Source organism: Zalophus californianus, chromosome 7 (assembly GCF_009762305.2).
Source record: "Zalophus californianus isolate mZalCal1 chromosome 7, mZalCal1.pri.v2, whole genome shotgun sequence".
Lineage (NCBI taxonomy): Eukaryota > Metazoa > Chordata > Mammalia > Carnivora > Otariidae > Zalophus > Zalophus californianus.
This window is the reverse complement of record NC_045601.1, coordinates 61227274-61253899: the sequence shown is the minus strand read 5'-3', so window position 1 is coordinate 61253899 and position 26626 is coordinate 61227274. Positions and strand designations below refer to the sequence as shown.

At 36.1% G+C, this 26626-nt stretch overlaps 1 protein-coding gene across 1 annotated transcript in view; it reads right to left on the bottom strand.

The window, feature by feature from the left end:
* FBXL4 (F-box and leucine rich repeat protein 4) overlaps positions 1-26626 on the bottom strand; it is a 79415-nt gene that overhangs the window by 16516 nt on the left and 36273 nt on the right. The window contains exon 6 of the mRNA XM_027602465.1: positions 20654-20867. Coding sequence (XP_027458266.1) covers positions 20654-20867 — 214 coding nt within the window. The remainder of the gene's footprint in view (positions 1-20653; positions 20868-26626) is intronic.

Sequence of the window (26626 nt, the reverse complement as noted above, 5' to 3'; positions counted from 1 at the left end):
CTGTTTCACTGTTGGGTATTTCTTTAAATTTAAGCAAAAAAATAAAAGTTTATATTGGTTTTATGATTTTATGCTTAAGTTTCAACACCACTTATCACATTTATAAGACAATCCTATGTAGCTCTCAGAATGTTGGCATTAAGAAGAGACCTATGAGGATTATTTAATTTTCAGATTCTCTATAATACTCAGCTATTTTAACTTATTAATAGATGGGAAAACAACATTAGGTTTGTTTTATTAAAATACCAGATCCTTATGACAAAGTTGTTTGATAAGATTTTCCCATGAGCAAGATCAGAACATATTAGAGAATTTTTACAGATAAATCCACATATTTTTGTGGATTACGAATCATAAAAAAAAATACACATACTTCACTGAAGGAACTTGCTGGTAATTTATTTTTAAACTATTTACAATGGTAAATATCAAGTATACAGACAAGTACAGAATCCAATATAATGAATACCCATGTAGCTGCAACTCAGATTTATTAAATCTTAACATTTTGCTTTCTTTGCTTACTCTTCTCTATTTGTGAATCCCTCCAACCATTCACATACTTCCTTAGAGGTAACCTTTATCATGACTTGGTGTTTAAAAACCTGCTTAAAAATTATACAATTTTATTATAAATTACAGATCTATAAATAGAATATTGTTCTACATGGTTTCTATACAAAGGATATTATATAAATATACATAGACTTTTGCATCTTCCTCAGACGTGTTTGTGAGGAATTTGGTCATGTTGATACAGCTTTAGTTCACTGAGTTTTTAACTGCTGTATACTATTCCATTATGCAAATATATTACAAAATACACTGTCATTTGATGAATATTTAGTTGGTTTATAAGTTTTACCATAACAAAGAATGTTAAAATAACCATTCTTATATGTGCTTCCTTGTACATTTTATTGAAGAGTATTTCTCTAGCGCACATACCAGAGGAAGAATGTCTAGATTTTTAGTATGCTTTGACTGTATTCGATTTTGCAAAATAGCTTTCCCGAGCACCTGCATCCATTCATGCTCCCACCAGCAATGCAAGAGTGCTGGGTCCCCATGTCTTTGCCAACAGAGTCTTTTCATCCTTTTTAACGTCTGCTATCTGATGAGCATGGAATGGTATAATATGCATTAGTGTGATTACTAGTCAGGTTGAAGATCTTTCCATATGTTTATGGGCCACTCATATTTCTTGCCCCATAAATTGCTTAATCATATCCTTTGCTGATTTTTTCCATTAGGTAATTTCTTCTTTCTTGACTTGTAGGAATTTTTTTTCTATGCTGGATACCAATCTTTGCTAGCTGTAGCCATTACAAATACCTTCTCTAAATGTGAGATTTGTCCTCTGCTTTGTTTATAGAAGCTTCTGAGACATGAAATTTAAAATCTCATATAGTCACATCAATCTTTTTCCTTTATGTTTGTATTCTGCTGTCATTTCTAAAAAGTCCCTCTTTATCCAAGGAAGAATATTCTTCTTTTTAAATGACAGCATTAAAGTTTTTCTTTACACTTAGGTTTTTAACCCAACTGTAATGGATTTTTATACATGGCAGGATATCAAATTTCATTTTTTTCCTTAAGAATAACCACTTTTCCCGGTTCAACTTATTGAAGATTCTACCATATTTACCTATTTGCGGTGTCTTCTGTTATATTTCAAGTTCCGTATATGTATGAATCTACTCCTGGGTCATTTTGTTCCTCTTGTCTATTTGCCTCTCCCTGCATCAACACACTTCAGTCTTAATTATGATACCCTGTAATAAGTCTATAAAGGTGGTAAGGCAAACACCTTTTCCTCATTCTTCAAAATTCTTAACTGTTCCTGGTCCTTTGCTCTTTCATATGAATTTTTGAATCACCTTAAAGATTTTAGTTTACCTTTTTAAAAGTAATACAGAAAGATTAGTTTTTCTTTCTTCCCCCGTGGTCATTACAGTTGATCCTTAAAGAAAATCAGAGTTAGGGGTGCTGACTTCTACACAGTAAAAAACCCATGAGTATAATTTTTGACTTCCTCAAGTCTTAACTATTACTAGCCTACAGTTACCTGGAAGCCTTACCAAAAACTTAAGTCAGTTAAACACACATTTTGTATGCTGTATTATATATTGTATTTTTACAATAAAGCAAGCTAGATACAGGAAACTGTTATTAACAAAATCACAAGGAAGAGAAAATGCATGTAGAGTACTATATTTATTGAAAAATACAGTACCATATTTATTGAAAAACACATAGAACTGTATTTATTGAAAAACATCAGCTCATAAGTCGACCCAAGTTCTTCAAGGGTCAACTGTATTTAATTTATTGGCATTTTTATCAATTTCTGTGTCATAACTGTTGACTTTATCTGATACCTTCTCACTGAATTTTTCTTCTTGTTGAAGAATATTAATAGTTCTTTTAGTGAGTGTGAGTGTAGTTATGAACATGGCAGGTACTGCTATAAATTATACATATTAATCCACACGACAACCCTATTGTTTATGTTTAGTCCTCACAACAACCCTACACACTCATTTACTCATTTAATAAATATTTATTGAATGTCTACTCTGTGTTAGGCACTGTATAGACACTTGGGATATATCAGTAAACACAGTAGATAATAAACCTATAAGGTAGATATTATTATTTCCATTTATTTATTTATTTATACAGATTTTATTTATTTGAGAGAAAGAGAGAGAGAGCAAGCACGAGCAGGGGAAGAGGGACAAGCAGAGTCCCCGCTGAGCAGGGAGCCCAACTCGAGGTTTGATCCCAGGACCCTGAGATCATGACCGGAGCCAAAGTCAGATGCTTAACTGACTGAGCCACCCAGGCGCTCCTATTCCCATTTATTTATAGATAAGGAACTTACAGACAAGGAATGTGAGTCCTAGAAAGTTAAATACCTTATTTAGTCTTTATATTTTCCTTCAATCTTGAATGAAAATTTAGCCAGATTTAAAATTTTAGGATGACAGTTACTTTATTTCATCACTTTGAAAGTGTTACTACATTACCTATTAGCCTCTATTATTTTGATAAGAAGTCTACTGTCAGTCTAATTGTCTTCCTCTGTAGGTAATATGTCTTTTCTCTCCAGTAGCTCTTATTCCTTTATCTCATATTCTGCAATTTCATCACAATGTACCTAAAGATTTATTTTCACTTACGCTGTTTGGTTTCCTGAGTGAACATCTGATTCAAAGACTTGCATCTTTCATTATGAAAGATGAAGATTGTTAACAATTTTCTCTTCAAATACTGCTTCTCTGTCATTTGTTCCTTTTTTTTTTTTCCTTCTGGAACACCTACTAATGAACACTGGAGTCTCCCAAGACCAGTGCCTATAGTAGTTTAAAAAATATGTCCACAAACTATTCTATACTTCTTCCTTCCAGGGATGGAGCTTAGTTCTTCTCCTTTAAAAGGGGGCTGGACTCAGTGACTTACTTCCAACAAAAAGAACATAGCAGAAGTGATGGTATGTTAGGTTTTTGTGATGGTTAATTTACATTAATCAACTTGACTGGGCCACAAGGTACCCAGATATTTGGTTAAAAATTATTCTGGGCATTTCTGAGAGGGCGGTTTTGGATGAGATTAATATTCAAATCAGTAGACCGAAAGCAGTTCACTCGTAATGTGGATGGGCCTATCATCAAAGATCTAAATAGAACAAAAGGCTGACTCTCCTCAAAGTTAAGAAAATTCTTTTTTTTTTAAAGACTTTATTTATTTATTTGACAGAGAGACAGCGAGAGAGGGAATACAAGCAGGGGGAGTGGGAGAGGGAGAAGCAGGCTTCCCACTGAGCAGAGAGCCCAATGCGGGGCTCAATCCACGACCTGAGCTGAAGGCAGACGCTTAACGACTGAGCCACCCAGGCGCCCCAGTTAAGAGAATTCTTCCTGCCTGATGGCCTTCAACCTGGGGCATCAGCTTATTCCTGACTTCAGACTGACACTGAAACATCAACTCTTCCTGGGTCTCAAGTTTGCCAGCTTTCAGGCTGGAAACATTGGTTCTCCTGGTTTTCAGGCCATTGGACTTGGACTGAACTATACCACTGGCTCTCCTGGGTCTCCAGCTTGCTGACTCACCCTGTGGGCCTTCTGACTTGGCAGCCTCCATAATTATCCCTCTCCCGCTGCTCACTCGGGAAAAGCCAGCTGCCATGTCATAAGGATACTCAGAAAGCCTAAGGAGAAGCCCATGTAGAGAGCAACAGAGGACTCTGGCCAACAACTAACAAGGAAGTCTGCTGATGGCCATGTGTATAAGTTTGGAAGCTGGTCCTCCAGCTGCAGTCAAGCTCTAAGACTGCAACCTTGTTAGAGACCCTGGGCCAAAACTCTCCAGCCAAATAGCTCCCAGATTCCCGACCTACAAAAGCTGTGCGACAACATGAATGTCAGCTATTTTAAGTCACTCAGTTTGGGGGTAATCTATGTACAATAACAAATAAATAACATAGTGACTGGCATATAGAATAGACACAATATATATTTATTAAATCAATGAATAGGATTACTATGAGGATTAACTGAGGGGTGTGTGTGTGTGTATTTTATACTACGAACTACATGTAGTGGTGCCTGGCATTCAAACCTTTTACAAGTTTAAGTGCATTCCTCAGACCTCTTCTTCTAATTTAGTAATTCTATCTTTGTGTCCAATATAGAATTTAATCAATTTTTATTACAATAACTATTGTTTCTTTCCTAGATTTCCAACTAGTTCTTTTCCACAACTACTTGTTCTTGCTGTTTCAGTGTGTGTTCCATAATTTCTTGTTTCATTTTAAAAGATGCTTTCATTTACTTCTTTGAACTCCCATTCCCTGACCTCACTCTTTTTATTCTTCCATGGCTAATGGTCTTCCTGACTGCCCCCATCCAGAACCAGGACTTCTACTGAAAGTGCAGTGGGCCTGCTCTGCAGCGGTCCTGGGGATACTGCAGAATCAGGAGAGGCTTGGCTCAGTTCTGATCACAAGGTCCAGCCGATGCCAGGTCACTAGATACTTTTTGGTATATGTGCCCAGACCCAAATCCCTCCTTTCTCTAAGATTTCCATCCAATCCCTGGGGTGGCTTGGACAGCCATCTAACATGGTCACTTAGCTCTGACTACTCCCATGTTGGGACAGTAAGATTCTCTTGATAAAGTCTGAGATGAATTCCTGTTAAATCAGTTCTTCTAATTAAAATTAAGAGTAAGGCAAAAAATTTATTGCAAAGAGCACCATATTAACCTGTCTGGACTGTTCCTCAGAGGAGCCGTATCTATTGCTTACTGTCCAGCTTAAAGATTGTAACTTTGAGGCACAGACAACACCCTTTTGAATTAAAATTCTCATAATTATATATCTAAAAAACATTTTATGTAAGGGTAGATGCATTCTGGAGGAATTTCAAGCCACAGAAGAGGAATTCATGGCATACTGTACCTACTCATGCAAATATTTTACAATAACTTACATAGACTGCACATTAAACTGGGAATTAAAAATTCATTTAATAGTAGAGAGAACTATTATTTTCATTCCCGCCTTAAAGAAGGAACACAGAATAAAAGAGATTCATGTCAAATGATATCACACAACTTCGCTAAATAAGAGATGGGAGATGAAACGCCGAGACCGCCATACAAGGGAATGGAGGTGATGGCTACGGGAGACAAGGATGACCTTGGGAGAGATGCTGCGAGGAATGCAACTAGGAGTCAAACAGAGATAAATGAAAGGGCTGACAGGTAGCACTGAGGTGAACAGGTACAAGTTTACAGTTTCATGACTTTCTCCAGCAGAGCTCATGAGAAGCCAGAGACTGTGGGAGTACCCAGGTTTAGAGAAGACAACAACAGTTTACAATCTCTCTAAGTCCAATTAACCAATTTCCTCCTAGAATATCTTTAGGATATTCTTCCTCTATGCTGTTAGTGTTCAGAATTAAAGTACTGCTAGTGATGCTGAAGCAAAGAGGAGACACTAAAGAGAAATGAACTCTTTGTTTCCAGATATAAAAGGGCCTGATTTGGTGGGGAACCACAGACTCAATGATTTAGAGGAGTTGACAAACTATTGCCCACAGGCCAAATCCAGCCTACTGCCTGCTTTTGTAAATGAAGTTTTATTGGAACAAAGGCACACCCAATCAGTTCTGTATTGTCTATAGCTGTTTTTACACTATAACAGCAGGGCTGAGTAGTTGTGACAGAGATCATATGGCCTACAAGACCTAACGTATTTACTATCGGGGCCTTCACGAAAAAAGTCTGCCCATCCCTACCTACTTAAGAGAACAATTCTACCATAATGAGTACTTGTGCCAATTCTACATGTCTAGAACACACAAATGGATGGATTAAACCTACATTATCAAACGTGCTATGCAAAAGGAATTCAGAAATAAAAAGTGAAAAATTATATGACTCTCTTATTTAAGATTTAAGATATTATTAGGTCTCAAGTCCACAAATTCTGCTGGTTAGTTCTGTAAAATTCAATAGAAGCAGAAGAGTAGCTCTATAAAATTAAAATAGAATTTAAATAGTTATCAGCTTTAATAATGCAAGACAGAAGATTCATTTTCAATTGAGTTTGTAATTTTTAAACCAAGGTCCAACCTTATTTAAATCACCATGGAAAGGAATTCACTAAGGAGTGACTAGATCCATGTTAATTTCTCCTACAGAATTACCAAACCATCTCCTAGGTGAATGCTGGCCTCTGGTAGTACAATATATGCTCCTAAAGAAAGAATCCTTTTGCATTCCACCTAAAATCTGCCTACTAACCTGTTCAACAGCTTCAAAATCCAATGATAACTATACGTAACAGAGAATTATTAATGCCTCTCCTTGTTATAAGGACATTTATTAAGAGGTAAAAGGAGGGCGCCTGGGTGGCTCAGATGGTTAAGCGTCTACCTTCGGCTCAGGTCATGATCCCAGGGTCCTGGGATCGAGTCCTGCATCGGGCTCCCTGCTCCTTGGGAGCCTGCTTCTCCCTCTGCCTCTCTTTCTCTCTCTCTGTCTCTCATGAATAAATAAATAAAATCTTAAAAAAAAAAGAGGTAAAAGAAGGAAATTCAAATTTTCATTCACAGTTTTTTTAAGAAATGCTACCCATAAACTACATAACCTTCCATCCTCCAGACTTCTAAAGTGCTAAGCAAAAATACTTAATAAGATGATAACTGATGTTTATTATACTCACATATAAGTTTTAGACAGTCCAGATTTATGGCTTAAAAGAATCATATTTATGCATACCATGTACATTTTATAATACAGTAAGACATTGTTTAATCAGTGTGTGCAGTACTGTGGTCACCTTTTATATTAATACAGGTTTATAGTTATTTTAACTAGTTTATGACCTTTGTTGGTCAGCTAAAATTAGTTGTTTATTTTTAATAAAGAATGCAATCCTTAAATACAACATTCTTAATAAAGGAAGGTAGGATTTCAAATCAGTATTCTCTACTCTAAAAAATGATTCTTAGAAAACATTCTAAAGGAACATTATAAGTTTATATATTACAGCCATATATTAGCTAAAATATAGACTAGTGACATCACCTGATCACAAATGTACTTTCACTTATCATTATATTTCAAATACATCAGAATAATATCTATAACTAAAGAGATGGGATTTTCAAAAGTATATCCACAATGTGAAAATTCATAAATTTACATAACAAACAGCACCAAAGAAATCCCAAGAACACAATCAATCAGCAGAATTTAAAATACATCTATATGTATGGGGGCACCTGGCTGGTTCAGCTGATAGAACATGTGACTCTTGATCTCTGGGTAATGAGTTCGAGCCCCACGCTGGGCATGGAGATTACTTAAAAAAAAAAATACACATATATGTATGAATCACTCTTTCTCTAATTTTAATTTTTTTTTTTTTTTTGCCCCAGTGCTCCAATCTCAATAAATTTGAGGAAGGGGAATATAGAATAAAAGAAGAATTTTGTGGGATGCCTGGGTGGCTCAGTCTGTTAAGCGTCTGCCATCAGCTCGGGTCATGATCCCAGTGTCCTGGGATCAAGTCCCACATCAGGCTCCTTGCTCAGTGAGGAGTCTGCTTCTCCCTCTACCTGCCGCTCACCCTGCTTGTGCTCTCTCTCTCTCTCTCTCTGACAAATAAATAAATAAATAAATCTTAAAAAAAAAAAAGAAGTATTTTGAGAACTGTTTAAAGCACTTGCAACTAACTATATGTAGAAACAACCATCATTCTAGAATATTTCAATTCAATTACTTTACAGAGATTTGCTATGAACCATCTACTACAAAGTGTTATCTTTTATACAGTTTAGATATACAATATGGTATAGGTTATATAATCTGATAATCACAACTGAATATCAGAATATGATTCCAATAATTTGTTAAATTCCCAAAGTGCAAGTGTGTGACAGAACAAAATCTTAGACTAAATCACACATGTTGACCCTGCCCTCGAGCCTCATTCAGAAGATATTTTTACCACTGTAGTGGATCTTTTCTATAATCAGTTGACTACAGCTTTGCTCACTGATGACTAAACTGACCAATTTCCATTATCAACCCATCATGGGTGATGGCAGAGATCTGCAGTCACAAAGTCATGGCAGTTCCCACACCAGCTGGACTTGACAATAGCCTTACTGACTACATAAAAAAAAAATGTTTCAGTCAGAGGGGTAAGGGTTGGACTGTCAAAGAAGCACATAAGAAGAGCCTGAGGCATATGCTGGTTGACACTGTTTGTTTAAAGAGAGCACATTAGTCCAAAGACTTTATCTATCTTCTTTCCTGTTAAGATGAAAGTGTCCACCTGTTCTGTGCTGATGCCTTTAATCATTTAAGTCACATAACTAACTCTCAGTGTTCTCACTCTGAACTCACCACATAAGTCTAATAACTATAATTTGGTTTCCCCTGTGATATGCCAACAGTGAGAGAATGTGCTAATCAGCTACCTCTAACGAATGACATCCTTGCCAGGTAGGTTGCTTACACCTGACTTACTGGTGGATGATAATGAGTCTGATCCCCAAGAGATGACGCTGACCCCACATCCCACCTCACTGAACTGACAAGTCAGGCTTCTTGGCCCTAAATGAACCCTGACCCTGAACGAACCACAGACACATACACTCAACCCCAACGGAAGCCTCATATTCCCACTGGAACTTCTTTAAAGCCTATCACGATAAAAAGAAGTATAGACATATCCTTGCCTGGAGACATATAGGAAAGACTTCAAAAGCTGTTAACTTTTAGTATATGATAGTAAGTTAAATATATTAAAAGTTATTAAAATTCTTAACTCTTAATTCTGTTTAAGAACAGGGGTGCCTGGGTGGCTCAGTCGGTTAAGCATCTGTCTTTGGCTTGGGTCGTGATCTCGGGGTCCTGGGATCGAGCCCTGCGTTGGGCTCCCTGCTCAGCGGGGACTTTGTCCATCTTCCTCTGCCCCTCACCCCCGCTCATGCTCTCTCTCTCTCTCTCAAATAAATATTTTTTAAAACTCTGTTTAAGAACAAAGTATTAATATCTTTTCATTTTATGTGTTATCTAGCCAAATTAATCTGTCTGAAGTGGACTGCATTTAAATGGCAGTTAGCCAATGACCGCCTGCATTAGTCAATGTAGGTGACCAAAGTAGGTTTCTCCTGTATCAATTTCTCCTCTTGTTCTCGGTTACCACTCTGGCTCTGTTAAGTGAGTGGCCATCCCTTTCATTTGAGTCTGTTAGCTGCACTGACTCCATCAAAGGAAAGGCCATCCCTGCTTCTACTCACTAGTATAAAATAATGTGTTCTTTAACTCAAATAAGAATGCAGTGAGACCACCATTATCTCTGTTTCAGAAAGCAAATTCATGGCATTAACTCAAATCATACTGTTTTCAAAAGACAGTTTATGTATCCTTTGTGGGACAGCTGAGGCACAGGGTGGTATGCATTTTTACTTATATATCTCCTCGCTGCCAAATAAACTGGCACAGAAAAAAGAAAATATGAGGAGAGTGCTGATATCCAACAGAAGTAAAGATCGACTACTTTTGTTGTCTTCTAGTTGATGAAGATGAAGGCAGCGGGGTCCTTGAAACTGTCGTCTCTGCCCTGGTAGGCCAAGTAAACAGCTGCTGAACCATACTTGCGGATTACTGTCATATACTAGTCCCCCACAATACCTATAATCAGTTTTTTCACTTCTTCAGATTCTTTCAATTTATGCTCTATCATTCTTGAAGTGAGGCAATCAAAATTGGATGCAGGTGTTCCATTTATAACTCCAACTTTTAAAAAACACACTTGGTTTTCTTGTCTGCTGCTAAGCAACAGAATGACATTCTTACTGAGCTACTATCATGCCCCATCTCCCACCCATTCCAGATTTATATATATATATATTTTTACAAACAAAGAAAAAGTAAACAGGCTCAAACTTCTAACACTAATGCGGATTGTTTTAGTAAATGCACAGGACTGCTCTTAAAGACACTTTATATGCAAAGTTATTGTTATGCCATCCTCTACAAGTTGTATTAGTTGGGTTATATCTGCTATAACAATATCCCAGAGACTAGGTGGTTTAAACAACAGAAATTTATTTTTGCACACAATTCTGGAGGCTAGAAGTCTGAAATCAAGGTGGCAGCAGAGTTAGTTTCTGCCTCATTTCTTGGCTTGAAACTGGCCGTATTCTTCCCCTGTCTTCACATGCCCTTCCTTCTGTGTGTGTATCTGTGTCCTAATCTCTTCTTCTTTTTTTTTAAGATTTTTATTTATTTTTGACACAGAGAGAGTGTACAAGCAGGGGAAGCAGCAGGCAGAGGGAGAGGGAGAAGCAGGCTCCCCACTCAGCAGGGAGCCCGACATGGGGCTCAATCCCAGGACCCTAGGATCACCTGAGCCAAAGGCAGACACTTAACAGTCTGAGCCACCTAGGCGACCCCTAATCTCTTCTTATAGGGACACAAGTCATACTGGATCAGGGCCCACCCTGATGACCTCATTTAACCCTAATTACCTCTTGAAAGACCCTTTCTCCAAATACAGTCACATTATGAGCTACTGGGGATAGGACTTCAACACATGAATTTGGGGGAGACACAATTCAGCTCATAACACAAGTATTTAAGAGTCGGCTGCAGATATATGCCCCTTTAGAAGCAAAGAACTGTATCTTCCACTTATTTCCAAATGGTTCAGGAAAAAAAAAATTATGCATATGGTAGGGGAATGTATTTTTTATTCCACTTTTCTTTAAGTCTAAAATCATTTCAAAATAAAAGGTTTCCTTTTAAGTATTTAAAAGTCTATTTAATGAGTTAAATTTTTACAGCCCTCCTCTCATGAAAATACATCATCATGTATGATGGAAGAAATGCTTGTAATCAGTGCTTATCATACATAGTAAGAATCTTGTGAACAGAGAAGAAAAGGACCAATCGGACTGAAACAAAGTCCTTCCTATCATTATATCTCTAACTCTATTATAATTACCTCTTCATCATGAATGGCAGAAGATCCTAGTTCAACAAGTTTCTTTCCTGTCTGCTCTAAGTTCCCATCTTTTGCCTAAAATGTTGTCTATACAACCTAAAAGATCCACCAAATTCATTAAAAAGAAAGTTACTCTATTTACCAACCCATTTCACTAGTTACTCTGGGATCATGTAGTAAACAAGGCCCAAGTCCTGGCTCAAGGGCCATTTCTTCTCAAAAAGGTTGCCCAACATGGACTCCTCTCCGACTAAGCACAAGCTGGTGACATTCTTAGTATGCATCTGGGCTTACTGCACACCAGTCCACTTTGCCTCTCTTTATCGCAATACTATCTTGTTCTTTACAAGGCATATGTTTACTGCTTTGTGTCCACTGAAATTCAACAAATGTATACTACTAACTCTGCAAATAGCTTATTCAGTGATTTTTTTTTTGGTTGAGTTATAAGAAGACATTTGTTATTTCTCTGATGAAACAATTTTTCATCTCAAGCCTAAACATCTAAAAAATGAAAGAAGAGCTCATGAAATAAATGAACAAAACAAGTTGAACTATATTTCACTATCTTTTAGAGCTAAGAATTCTGAACAGATACAGTTCAAATATTTTCTTACAAGTTTTTCAAGTTCAGATCTAACCATCCATCTGCTTAATACATGTGTTTATCTGATAATGAAAAAAAATGAATTGATAAGAGCTAACTATTATTCATGCAACACAAGTTTACTGAATACCTACTACATATACTCATTATAGTGAACACCAGACACTGTTCTATGTACTACTCGTGAAGAAGTATACAGTCAAACATGGTCCTTCCAATTATGGAGTTCGCAAATTAGGAATGAACATTCCTTTCACCAGAAATAAATCGAAAGGGTGAAAGAGATAATTCAGCCTAAATCTCCCTTAGCACATGATGGGAAAGATACTCCTATTTAGGAAGATCTATAAGAATACTTCCCAGAGGTGGAAATATTTGTGTAGGATCATGCTGAGTAAATCTGCCCTACCATTTTCACATTTACACAAGTTCATCTGATTTATAAAGTGTGTGGTTCTTTTAAACATATAACCTAATTTGGTCTTCTCAATAGCCTATGTGATAGGGTAAGCTTGTTGTTTTTTTTTTTTTTAATAGACAAATAAACGTTTAGCTTAGTACAAGTGACTTCCCCAAGCACATAAATCTTTTAAGTGGAAAAACCAAGATAAGGACTAAGTTATATGACTTAGGTCCATGATACAGACTAAACAACAAACATCTTCCCAGTTTTTAAATTATCAAATAGTGTGTGAATCAGATACCTGAACCCTACTGCTAAGCAAAAGTTTTAATCACAGCTAAAGTCTCAACAAGATCCTACTGCTGCTTTCTCTCACTGTAAGTACCAGCTACAGTATTAGCCAAAGCAGTGGAGCTGGGCAGAAAAAAAAATTTTTTTTTTATTTGATAAATTTGATGTGTGGCACTCTGTAAATTTAAGGTGTATAGCATGATACTTTAATACCTTTATATACTGTAATATGATTGCGATTGAAGCAATCAATAAATTATATCATTACAGTGTAATATTATTGTCTATATTCCTTACACTGTGCATTAGGTCTCTTTGGCTTATTTATTACACGGTACACATTTGTACCCTTAAATACTATTCATCTTATCCTCCCCCTACCCCTTATCCCCTGGAAGCCACCAATTTACTTTGTTTTTTTTCTTTTTATAGGTTTGACTTTTTAAATGAACTAGGCCAGATAAAAAGTTGGGTTCAAAAACTGGTGACAATGACAACTAGGACTTATTTTAAAGTTGCTCTCATTTTAGTTTATTACCAAAGCAGCAATCAGGCAGTACAAAGGATATGCACCAGGATACAACCCCAGCTCCCAACAAGGTTACGCATGAGGCTCGGTGGTCAATGCAGCAGCCCTAATGGTAAAATCTGTCAGGGAGAGAGAAGCCCACTGCCCTGTGCTCACTGCCTGTTTCACCACTGGCTCAGGAAGGGGCCCCATCAGCATGCCTGGATCTACCTACCAGCATAAAAGGCAATTCTCACGCTATTATGCTTTCATTCTCCCAGGTTCTCAGTCTTCTTGAGTAATCAGACCTGCAACACTCCTGGCTATGCCTAACCACTGAAGAACATACCACTAGACATCAACAGCATATCATTTTACATGCCAATATTATTTGTGGGATTATCTATCCCAATGCTACTCTCCATTACAGTATAATATTGAGAATTGGCCTATATAAACTATTTGCTTAAAGCAGTTTATTACATATTGATTCCACAAACTATTACTTAAATGTAATTTGAATATATATAAGTTAAATAACTTATTTATAAGTGCAGAACAACTAAGACTTCAAAGTAAGTTTGTTCATAATAAAAATAAAACATCGGGGTGCACATACCCCTTCGGATCCCTACATTTGTATCTTTGGGGTAAATACCCAGTAGTACAATGGCTGGATCATAGGGTAGCTCTATTTTCAACTTTTTGAGGAACCTCCATACTGTTTTCCAGAGTGGCTGCACCAGCTGGCATTCCCACCAACAGTGTAGGAGGGTTCCCCCTTCTCCACATCCCCGCCAACATCTGTCGTTTCCTGACTTGTTAATTTTAGCCATTCTGACTGGTGTGAGGTGATATCTCATTGAGGTTTTGATTTGGATTTCCCTGATGCCGAGCGATGTTGAGCACTAGCAGCACTGTCCACAACAGCCAAACTGTGGAAAGAGCCAAGATGTCCATCGACAGATGAATGGATAAAGAAGATGTGGTATATATACACAATGGAATATTATGCAGCCATCAAAAGGAATGAGATCTTGCCATTTGCAATGACGTGGATGGAACTGGAGGGTGTTATGCTGAGTGAAATAAGTCAATCAGAGAAAGACATGTATCATATGACCTCACTGATATGAGGAATTCTTAATCTCAGGAAACAAACTGAGGGTTGCTGGAGTGGGGGTGGGGTGGGAGGGATGGGGTGGCTGGGTGATAGACATTGGGGAGGGTATGTGCTATGGTGAGCGCTGTGAATTGTGCAAGACTGTTGAATCACAGATCTGTACCTCTGAAACAAATAATGCAATATATGTTAAGAAAAAAAAAAGAAGAAGAAGATAGCAGGAGGGGAAGAATGAAAGGGGGGAAATCGGAGGGGAGCCGAACCATGGGAGACGATGGACTCTGAAAAACAAACTGAGGGTTCTAGAGGGGAGGGGGGTAAGGGGATGGGTTAGCCTGGTGATGGGTATTAAAGAGGGCACGTTCTGCGTGGAGCCACTGGGTGTTATGCACAAACAATGAATCATGGAACAGTACATCAAAAACTAATGATGTAATGTATGGTGATTAACATAACAATAAAAAAATTTAAAGAAAAAAAACCATAATAAAAATAAAAGACAAAACTTCCACTTCCCTGTAGTAGTTTCAACTAGAAAATATTTATATAATATAACTTAGTAGTTCATATATTACACTGGATTGTGATGTTGTGTGTGCTAGTTACAACGTCATACTTCCTTACCAGTTGCAAACTAGAAAAGGAATAGGTAGTAAGGAAAAATCTCTGGTTTAAATAGAGACAGCCAAGTTATTAGAATAACCACCATTCTATGCTTTTATATATCTTATAATTTTAATTATAACACTAAGACCACCAAAGCCAGGTTCAAAACCTGACTCTAACTTATTGCTCTGTGCCCCTAGGAAAGTTACTAATCTTTGGGACCTCCATTTGATCATATGTAAGATGAGAGTGACACCACTTTCACTGGACTAGTGTAAAGAATTAAATTAAATGCAAAATGTCTAGGACAGCAAACACAATATATTCAGGAAGCTTTCCCAAACTTTGGGACTAAAACCCAGGTCTCCAATATCGCCTAAAGCTTTGTTCACTATGCACACAGACTTACTTAAGTCTTATAAAATGGCACAGATGTATTATGTTTATTAGTGGAAATTATATATAGACACATAAAGTGTAACTCTACTAAATCATAAATCTAACCTCTGTGAAGTTAAATGCTATAACAGACTCAACATTTTATAATATTCATTTTTGCTTATTTTAGAACTTTGTAGAATTTAGAAAAATGGGTAAAAGTGGCACTGGATAATTTGTATTCCTTGTTTAAAAAAAAAAAACTCTCCCAAGAAGTTCAAATTTGTATATTCTTTTTCTTCTACATATTTCCTTAGAGCAAACAGAGGCGTTTAAGATTTAACTGCTGTTCCTTCTTTTCAAAACAGTTTATAACATCAGAATGTACTGCCAATGATTACATGGAAGGCTTAGAGAGAAGCCAGGCCCCTAGATCGTGTCTTCTTATTCTGTTTGCTCTTCCTCCACCAACACCACTGAGTGCAGGATAGGAAATGTACATGCATGGAAGAAAGAAGGGGTGACGTAATGCTTTGCTTAAGCGAAGAGGGAAGTGTTTGCAGATTGGTATGTATACCAGTGTTACAGCTTCTGCTTGTTAATAGAGACCAGCTGATCATGCTGCCTTCTCCCTTTATTCCTGTGAGCTGCTTAGTACCCACGTCAGTGTCTGAGATAGAGCCCAAGGATGAGAGGACGGTAGAAGTGAGTACAGGTAAAGAGCACTGAATACAGACTTGAGAAGCAATGAACGTAAATACTGCCTGTGTTTTTCCCAATTTTGGATTTTCCCTTTTATATCACTGAAATGGCATTATTTTTTATTTTATTGTATGTCAACTGTAAATCATTAAAATTTAATTTTATGAACTTTTTTACATATTCGATGTCAGAAAAATTATATAAAACAAAGTTATAGATTATTTTTATAATATTTTAGCAGATGTATTAATAAAAATAAACTTTAAGAGGTAGTAACACAGGGTACAATACATATTTTATTTAATGGATTCATAGAATAATTTTACATCTATATTGAAGTAACTGAAACAAGCTGGAGCTGATGCTATCTAGACTTAGATACATATGTATAGATCTCCACTCTCGAAATAGGAATCAAACTTTTTAAAAAATATACTCTTATGTGGAATTTAAGAAACAAAACAAAGGAAAAAAGAGACAAAAAAACCACTCTTAAATAAAAAGAACAACTGGGTGGTTGCCAGAGGGATGGTGAACGGGAGGGTGGGTAAAAGGGGATCAACAGTACACTTAACACAATGAGTACTAACATACAGAATTGTTGAATCATTATATTGTATACCTGAAATTAATAAAAAATAAAAGAAAATGATTTCAGAAATATATAGTCATATTCTATCAGTTTCTTAAGGTAAATTAAAGAAAACTGGATCGTTTAATGATTTCCTAACATCTAGATCATGTTAATACAGAACATTTCAAAAGCATCCCATGGGATATTTCTTTTTAAGATTTTATTTATTTATTTGAGAGAGAGAGAGCACAAGCAGGCGGAGGGGCAGAAAGAGAGGGAGAAGCAGGCTCCCCGCTGAGCAGGGAGCCCAATGCGGGACTCGATCCCAGGACTCTGGGATCATGACCTGAGCGGAAGGCAGAAGCTCAACAGACTGAGCCACCCAGGCACCAACCATGGGATATTTTTTTAAAAAATCATCACAGATGTAAGATACCTAGCAGGTTAATATAATTTCTTGGTTCTTACCCTATTTTTCTTCCCGATGATTTATTCAATAATTAACTGCTATATTTCTTCTTAAAGTTAAATTTAACCAGAAAATTTTTGAAGGAGGCATTATCTTGCTCAAAGGATCTCAGAGTTTATAGTACACAGACCAATGAAGTAGTAAAAATACCAATAAAAAAAAGATATGGTATAATTTAAGAATGGACAGACCTACCCAAGAAAAGATAGCTGACAATTTTATACTCACAAATGGTTAAGTCATTTCACGACAGAATGAAAACAGGGGCTAATATTATCTTTAAACTGGCATTCAGGGACAATAGCCCTTTCATATTACAAAGAAATCTGGGAATTTGAGACTATGTGACTCACCCTAGATCATTAAGCTTGTCACTGGGCCAGAACTAGAATCAGTCTCCTTTCTAACATACTAGGTCACCAGTTAAACTCTAGCTAAACATTTTGCCCCAAATTGAAAATAACTGTATTAAACAGAAGCTCTTATACTCACATACTCAGGCTTCCATAGATTAGAAAAAAAACCATGTCTGTAAAAAGGTATATACTCTGATCTACCAATAAAAAAGGCTATATACCGAGATGGTTTTATAGGTAAATTCTATAACAGGTAATTTCCATCTATTCAAGTTATGCCAGATCAAAGAGAAAAACAGGAGCTTCCCAAATCATTTTGCTATGCAGTCACAATCCTAGCCCCAAACCTGATAAAATAGCATGAAAAGGAAAACCACAACTCAATCTCACTTATTATAGACACTGTTATAGACACTGCATGTACATTAAAGCATTTAAGCCTCACAACAACTCTTTGTGATGCATACTATTATTATCTCCATTTGGGTCAAGAAACTTCCTCAAGGTAACAATTCATAAGTGATAAGGCTAGAATTCAAATTCAGGCAATTCAGCTCCAAAATATTAGGAAACTAACCTAGTTTTCTATTAAATTAAAAACATGGAGGGATGCAAGGACTATTCAACATAAGTCATTATACTCTTAAGTAAAATAATAAAAAAGATGAATGCAGTAATGGAGGCTTAAAAATAATATAATTTTTAATAAAATATTCTTAATCAAACAAGAATGATAAAAACTACTTAGCAGAAAGCAACATCAAACAACATATAAAATTAGTAAGCTGCATTAGAAGCTGTCTGTTTAATTCGATACTAAAGTTCCAGTGCCTAAAACAGTGCCTGGCACATAATAGGTAGTCAAATATTTGTTGTATAGATATTTTTGAAATGAAATAATAACATATCCCCACTATATTAAAAATAAGACTGGTGTATCTGTTATGATTCTATTATTCCACACTACTTATTAAGTTCTATCTAATGAAGCAACACTTCAAATACTGAAAAAGAAAGAAAAAGTGTATTAATTTTGAGGTTATATAATTGTATCATTAGAAAATCCAAAAAACATAAGTAAAAAGTTATTAGAACAATTATGAGCATTCAACAAGCTGAGCAGATACAAGATATATATAGAAAAAACAATAAACTCTAAACTAACAATAGTCAATCAAAATTAAATAGAAGAAACAGTATCTGAGACTATAAAAGGCAAAAGATAAATCTTCTAACCAGGATATAAGACCTTAGTGAAGAAAACTATAACATGCTCTTGGATGTAAAACAAGGCCTACATGAATGATAGGAAGCCTTATTAAAGAGCAAAATGAAATATAATGTACTTCTAATAAAATCCTTGCTGAAAGATACAACCAGAAGAAGAATATACAAGGATTAACAAAAATTTTTAAAAAGAATAGAGATGAGATTTTCCCTACCATAGAGTAAAACATACTACAAAACTGCCATGATGATATTATTAGCACTAACATTTATTTATTGAGAGTTTACTATGTTCTAGGTACCTTCTAGGCACTTTACATGTAATTTGCACTTTACATGTAATTTAATTCTCACAATGACCCTGAGATATGTATTTTTATTCTCTCCATTTTAGAGAAAAGAAAACTGAAATACCAGAGGTTAAATACAAAAATTCAAGATAGTCAAGGGTTCACTATAGCGGGAAAGCATCTGGTATACCATTTTGGAAAAGTAATTTGGTTATCTTATTCATTCACTTAATAAATATTTATCAAATGACCAATCTTACCAAGTACCATTCTAGACATTGGAAATATGGCAATGAAAAAGATGTACAAGGCTCCTACCTTCATGACATTTATATCCCAGTATAAGGAGACAGATATCAGGAAGAAAACAAAATCACTTCAGATGCTAAGAAGGAAATAAAACTGGATGATATGAAAGAAACAAACCAGAAAGTGGGGGGGCTACCTTTTTATCAATGTCCAAAAAGTGATCTCTGAAGAAAAAAAATACTTGAACACTGAGCTAAGAAAAGGGCAGCCACATAATAAGCTGGAAGAATATTCTAGACAGGCAGAAAAGCAAGAGCCATGAGCTGGGACCAGGTCAGAATGTTCAAGTAACAGAAAGGTCAACATGACTGGAGTAGAGGAAAGGAGTATATGACAGTAAGTGGGTGTTTACTACAGGGGCCCAGGCACATCCTCTTTGATCCAGCAATACCACTTACAGGACTCTATCCTACAGCAATAACAGCATGTATATCAAAACTCTGCACAAAAGAATGTTATTGCTAGATAATTTGTAAAAGGAAAACAACTGGAAAAACCTGAAGGCTGATCACTTGGGGAATGGATGAATAGATTATGGTATAACCTATACTACACAGTTAATGAAAAGAGTCAAATGTTCTATGTAGTGATCTGGAAAGAAGTCCTAGAGATACTATGTGAAAAAAAGCAAGTAGATCAATATAAATGACAAGATTCCATTTTTCATTAATGAGACTCCTAAACTATGGTATGGAAAAAAAATTTTTTTAAGATTTTATTTATTTATTTGAGAGGGAGAGAGAGGGAGAGAGAGAGAGCGCAAGAGCAGGGAGAGGAAGAAGCAGACTCCCCGATGAGCAGGGAGACTGGCTCAGGGTTCGATTTCAGGACACTGGGATCATGACCTGAGCCTAAGGCAGATGTTTAACCAACTGAGCCACCCAGGCGCCCCATGGTACTGAGAACTTTAACTTCTAAGTCTAGCCCTGGATAAATTCCACTTTGCTTCCTCCTCATTCTACCTCCTTCTCTAATTCATTCCCTGCCAGCATTTCAGCTCCCCTCAACCCATTGCTTATTTTTTTACCTAGAAACATGAACAACCTTACAAAAATTTTAAAACACAGAGAAGAACGTTTTCCTATAATTATACAAACAATACAATAGACTAAATAATTTTGAAACGACTGAATCAGCTCTATTAATTTTAGAATAGTCAAGTGGCATCAAAATCTATTTAAAAATCAGAAAGCATATTATCATGAGCAATTACAGGCAACTAAATATTCAGCTGGCTATCACACTAGCAAAGATGTAAATGATGATTATTCTTACCTCTACTTTTGTTCTATAGAGAACAAGTCGTCTAAGACCGCATAACTTGGCAATGTGGTTGAAAGCTTGAGGTGGTAGTTTATCACAGGATGAGAGATTTAAGTCCTGTAGATTTGGACACATCTCAGAAATAATCTCCAAGCAAGTTTCATTAAGAAAGTGGCTGCAAGATAATTCAAGGCGCACTAATTCAGATCCACAAACCTTCAGAAACCTGTAAAAACAATGTTCCGTGTGAATTTTGTAAAACTAAAAGATACTTTTGCAAGTACATTGGAATTACCTCAACTCTTAGTAGATACCTTCAGAAGAATGGATTTCTATTACAGAAAATGTAAAACTTGTTTCCCTTAAATTCTCATTTACTACTTACCAAAATAGGCATGATTAGGCTAAAATAATTCAACCTGATATGATAAGATGTATTCATATCATATAAAAAGTCAGCTAACGCGAAGTGAAAAATTAAGAAAGTAGAGAATGTATTTTCTCCTATCTAAAATTCACATCTGAATTGGTAGAGCCCAAAAACCAAAAACATAACATAACTCTTAGAAGTATTTCCCCCTAAACAATACCCATACAGTACTGGATAATTTATTTTGAATGTGGCACACAAGGTGAAAGCTTTAATTAAATGACCTCAAAATAAATCAGACTAGCCTCCTCTCAACTAAGGAAATGTCTGAACTGGTTTAACTGTCCTATTGTAATGTTCCTTAAAACTGTTACTATTTACTAGACTGATGTTGAAATTATTACAAGATATTCAATTACAGCTTCACATAAATACACAGAAATAATTCAACATGGCAGACATAAAACTCTGTATCAGAGTGGTAATAACAATATTTATTGTAGTTGCATTACAGATGGGGGAGGACAGTCCTGTCTATAATCATCATCTGAAAATCATATAAAAGTAAATGTGAGTCTAGGAATATTTGAATCCATGAAACTTCATCAACTAAGCAAACTGAACCCTTAAGTGCACCAATTACCCCTGTCCAGGTCTCTTGACATTTTCTTGCCTAACACAGTGCCACGGTGCATCAGTAACATACTGTTAGTTTATTTATGCCACGTCTTTTTTCCTGAATGGATTAATTAGCTTCCAAATAGACATATAAAGGAAAATTAACTAAATCAATCCCTTATGAAAATAAAAGAAGTAACACTGGACTTCTAAGTCAAACGATTAATTTCTTGCCCTGTTCCACTTCCTGGCATGTGACCTTGGAAAAGGCATTTACCCAAGTCTCAGCACTTTCTCAGCTGTAAAAGGCAGACTAGAATTACATAACAGCACTCACCAAACTGCCTCATGGTTTTGAACATCAAACAATATGTGAAAGCAGTTGGTAAAGGTCAAAGCACCCCACAAACATGAAAATACAAGTTGAATCTTGGCCAACTCACATTCAAACAACAATAAAAAATTCAATTGCTACAAATTTATTTTAAATGTTGAAAATAACTATTGCCCACATATCTTATTTATACCTGAACACCCATTTATTCTTACTCCATTGCAATATGTGTTTTGCTCTCCCTAAATTTGCCCTTTCCTTTTAAATGCCAAACTCAATGCCCTTTCTTTTCAGTGCTTGAATTACTTGACTTATTGTGGCATTTCACACAACTGCCCACCCCTTCCTTAAAATTCCCTGACACTCCTCAAGCTACTCCCTCTCCCAGATTTCTTCCAACCTGTCTCACTACTGTTACCTTTGCTAAATTGAATTAGCTAAACTGCGGTTTACACCAAGCATGTTCACTTATTCATTCAACAAATATTTACTGAGCTCCTATTATGATCCAGGCATTACTCTAGGCCCTGGGGAGTTAGCAGTGGACAAAACAAATTCCTGGCTCTCATGGAGCTTACTGATATTTTAGTAGGAGAGGTAGGCTATAAACAAGTAAATGAGTAAAACAAATAGTATTAGAAAGTGAAAAGTGTGGAGGAGGAAATAAAAGCAGGGAAGGGCAATAGGAAGTATCAAGGGTAGGTAGGGTTGTCAGAGATGCCTCACCGAGAAGATGAGTCAAGACCCAAGACCCAAAGGAAGTACGGCAGTAAGCAAAGCAGGTATCTGGGAAAGAACATTCCAGGCCGAGGGAAGGGCAAGCACAACGGCTCTGGGGCAGGATACCACGTAGAGTGAGGAAGCGTAAAGAGACTAATGTAGGAGGTACAAAGTGAGGGAGAGATGAGGAGCAGGTCAGAGAGGTTAAGAGGCAGTTCATATAATGTGTGTCCCATAAACACTTCGGCTTTGAGGGAGATGGCATTCTCAATCATGAGAGGGCTTTGAGCATAAGAGTGACACAACCTCCTTGTGTCTCAGCAGGATCACTCTGGTTTCTGTGTACAGCATAGACTGAAGGGGAAGAGGAGTAAAAATAAGGGGACAGTCAAGACACCACTAAAATACTCAGGAAAGAGAAGATGGTGCACTGGATCCAGATGGTAGCACTGAATGTGGTGCTCAATATTCAGATTCTGGATCTATTTCAAAAGTGGGCAATGTATACTAAATTATGACACACCTTCTCTACACTGAACTGAACTCAGGCTCATCTATTCCTAAACCACTACATTTTTTTCCCTCTTAACTACAATGTCCTTCCCTACTAATTTGTAGGGAAGATTGAGATTTATAAGTTGCCTCAAATCCTTTGGCAACCGAAACAGATTTTTGGCATACCCAATCCTTAGCACAATGTCAGGCATGGAAAAAACATTTGATGAGAGTTTACTGAATGTATCTTCCAATTAAGAAAATTCACTTGAAGAATTTAAGTTTCCTCTACTCCAGAACAGACTAAGTTCTATGGGCTCAGGGTATTTTTCCCTTACTAGGGTTAAACTATTCCCAAGAAATATGATGAAATTAACAATTTTACCTAACTTTGAGTATAAATAGTAGTTACAAGTAGTTCTTCATATTTTTGTAAGCTAGCAACCTAGAAATGGATGTAGGGTTTCAAGAACTAAAAACTATTCTATTTTGATTTGATACTTGCAACACTTTGACATCTCTTTTCTCCTTACCTCATTATTGAACTTTTCTCCTCTAAAGAATTTAGAGAGAAGCCAGTCAGCAGAAAGCTAACTGTTAACAGACTAGAAAAGTTCCCAAATTGATTTAATGAATGACAGAATTTGAAAGCACAATAAAGATAATGATCATGCCTACAGTACCTTTTGGACTTTCCCTCTCTTTTTCTATATTGCATATTTTTACTCTGAGCAGATTATTTAGTTAATATCCCTATACTGTGTCTTCCTAAACTTATAGGATCTATACTACCTACTTCTTCATGATCTCTGCAGTTCAAGAAGGCAGACGTAGTAGCAGACTCAATTAATTAGCCGAACACAACTCTTGTTTCTTTCCTTAATGCTCCTCATGTAAGTTTTATGTTACTGCATAATTACATACATGTTTTTGTCTTGGTCATCTATGTATTCGTCTCAATTGTGATACTGGTCACCTAAAAGGAGAACTACAGCTTCTTTATTTCCTACAGCCTCTTCATTCCATGATATGAATTCTCATAAAGTATTTCCTGATATTGAGGGTATTATGAGAAGACCTAAACTAGGTCTCTTGCTATGGGAAAAGAAAGAAATGGCTTATCCTTATGTGGTGAAGTAATTTGTCCAGAGTAATATAGGCACATAAGAAGTAATTTACTACATGGTAACTTGCACCCTAAAATGATAAAATCATATGAATAAATCATTTAATCTGAGTTTACTCATCAAAATAAAAGGCACCAATCCTCAGAACTTGCCTGATGTATAAAGGTAAGGGGGGGAAAAAAGGGAAGGGGAGAATGAGACGTAAATGTCTATGGCTTCTGATTCCTAACGGTACATTTTATTAGCTGATTCTGAGTTTTCTGAAACAGCATATTTAAGATAAATCTTTAATCCCTTATAATTTGGAACATTTTTTAATACATCTGATCCAAAATAAAGCCATTAAAAACAAAACTCCTTGTTGGCAGGAGAAAGAAAGTCTTAAAATTGCCTTAAATCTCTGGGAATTGACATTCTAAAAGAGGTAACTGTATAAAGCATAGGTAGGCAATTGAATAAACAAACAAACAAATAAGCAATAAGCTCTTTATCCCATAAAATTGTAGCTCTGTGTCAAAACACCTAATAAAATTCTTGAATCTAAAAAGCATCCAAGAATGTTTTCTGAATGAAACAATTAGAGGAGTCAGGGATAAAAATCTCTCCATAACTGAGGTGGAGATCAAGGTGATTAATTTGGGCAACTATCCAAAGAAAAATAGTAGTGGAAAAAATAAACCTAAGGCTTTTTGAGCATCAGAGTGATACGATTAAGCCTCAAAGCACAAACAGGTGGGGTGGGGGTGGGGGCAAAGAAATATCAAAGACTAGGGAACTCTATTATAAAAGAAAAGTGGAATTATAAAAGATGTGGTTCTAATGAGTAATGATATGCATGAGCAGTACTTGAAGTTGCAAATCACAAAGCTGGAGATAGAATAGGATTTTGATAACTGATTAAAACTTTTAAGTTCTTGTTATTCCAATTCAACCTACTTTCCTACTCTTTTGAATAATATCAATTCCTAAAAAGTTCTTTGAAATCCAGTTAAACAGTTCCAACCTGTGAGGAAAGGTTTTTCGGCAACAAAAATAAACCGTATCAAACTTTTCCCAAAGACTTGCTCAACAGCAGCTCATCATCACTGGTCTCTAGTTTAAAAATGTACTTTTTTCTTTAAAGTATTATAAATAAGTCTTCTTCACAGTAATGAGCATAAATAGACCATACTTATTCACAGATTATTCATTAATAATCAAGCCATGAATATGTATTGTTTATTCTGGGAATGCTGCCTACAAGCCATAATGACTATCAATTCCTCAGTCAAGTCAAGGAGGCCCACAGCAATCAGTAGGCAAGACTCCAGTATCTCCCACCCAAAAAGAGAATTCTCTCTTCCTGGTATTTAAACATTTTATTTTCTTCATGGGAACAAGGACTATGCTTAAAGGAATGTTATCAAGATTTATAGTTTTAGTGGCTGAAATACTACTGTAAAATATGGAAAACTTAAATTTATGTATGTACCGTTGTGATTATTCAAACAGCCCCCCAGCAACTAACATGGCTGAATTGAAAATAGAAGAGAAATTGCTGGTGAGAAAGTAGACTAGAGCTTTAATCTTGCAAAAGAAGATCTTTATCCATTATGATTCTAAAATTTAAAAGTAGCATTACTAAACTTTCTTCTCACAACTTATGCCTCTGCTCATGCACCAGAATGAGTGAAACAAAGGGAGTTTTAAAACAGTGATTTAATACTACTGTTCCATTTTACTCATTATATCATGGTCATATGCAACGTTTTGCCGAAGAAGCTGGACTTCAGCTGTTCACTACCAATGTTTTAAGGTCTACACTCATTAGTTATCATCCGGTTATTTTATTAATAAAAATACAGGAAGGATGTTTACATGTTTATATCTTTATTCTTCCTATAGCCTGACGTAGGAACTATGTTAAACATTTCTTTACACAGTCAACACTCACTATAATTTCTTAAACACTAAGGATGAAAACAAACAATAAATTCCTAGTAGTGGGAAACACTGAAGAAAGAGCTCTGAGAGGAATTAAAATAACCTGCAAGATCCTTATAATGTAAAATAATGCTTACTGACACCAGTCATTCTATCTATGAGTTAGTCAGTCTTGATTTATGAGCCACAATGCATGCTCTAAACACCCACAGTCATCATTAGCTTCAGTCCTTCTTGGTCCTATTAGCAGGGAAGAAAATTTTCAGATGAAGGGTGGGCAGGGGGGAGGGAGCAAGTTTCACTGGATAGCTGTCAAATGTCCAGCAATTTTTAAAATGTGGATTCTATAAAAATTCACCAAAATCAAACTGCCAAAAAAGAAATGCCTATTTTTTTTA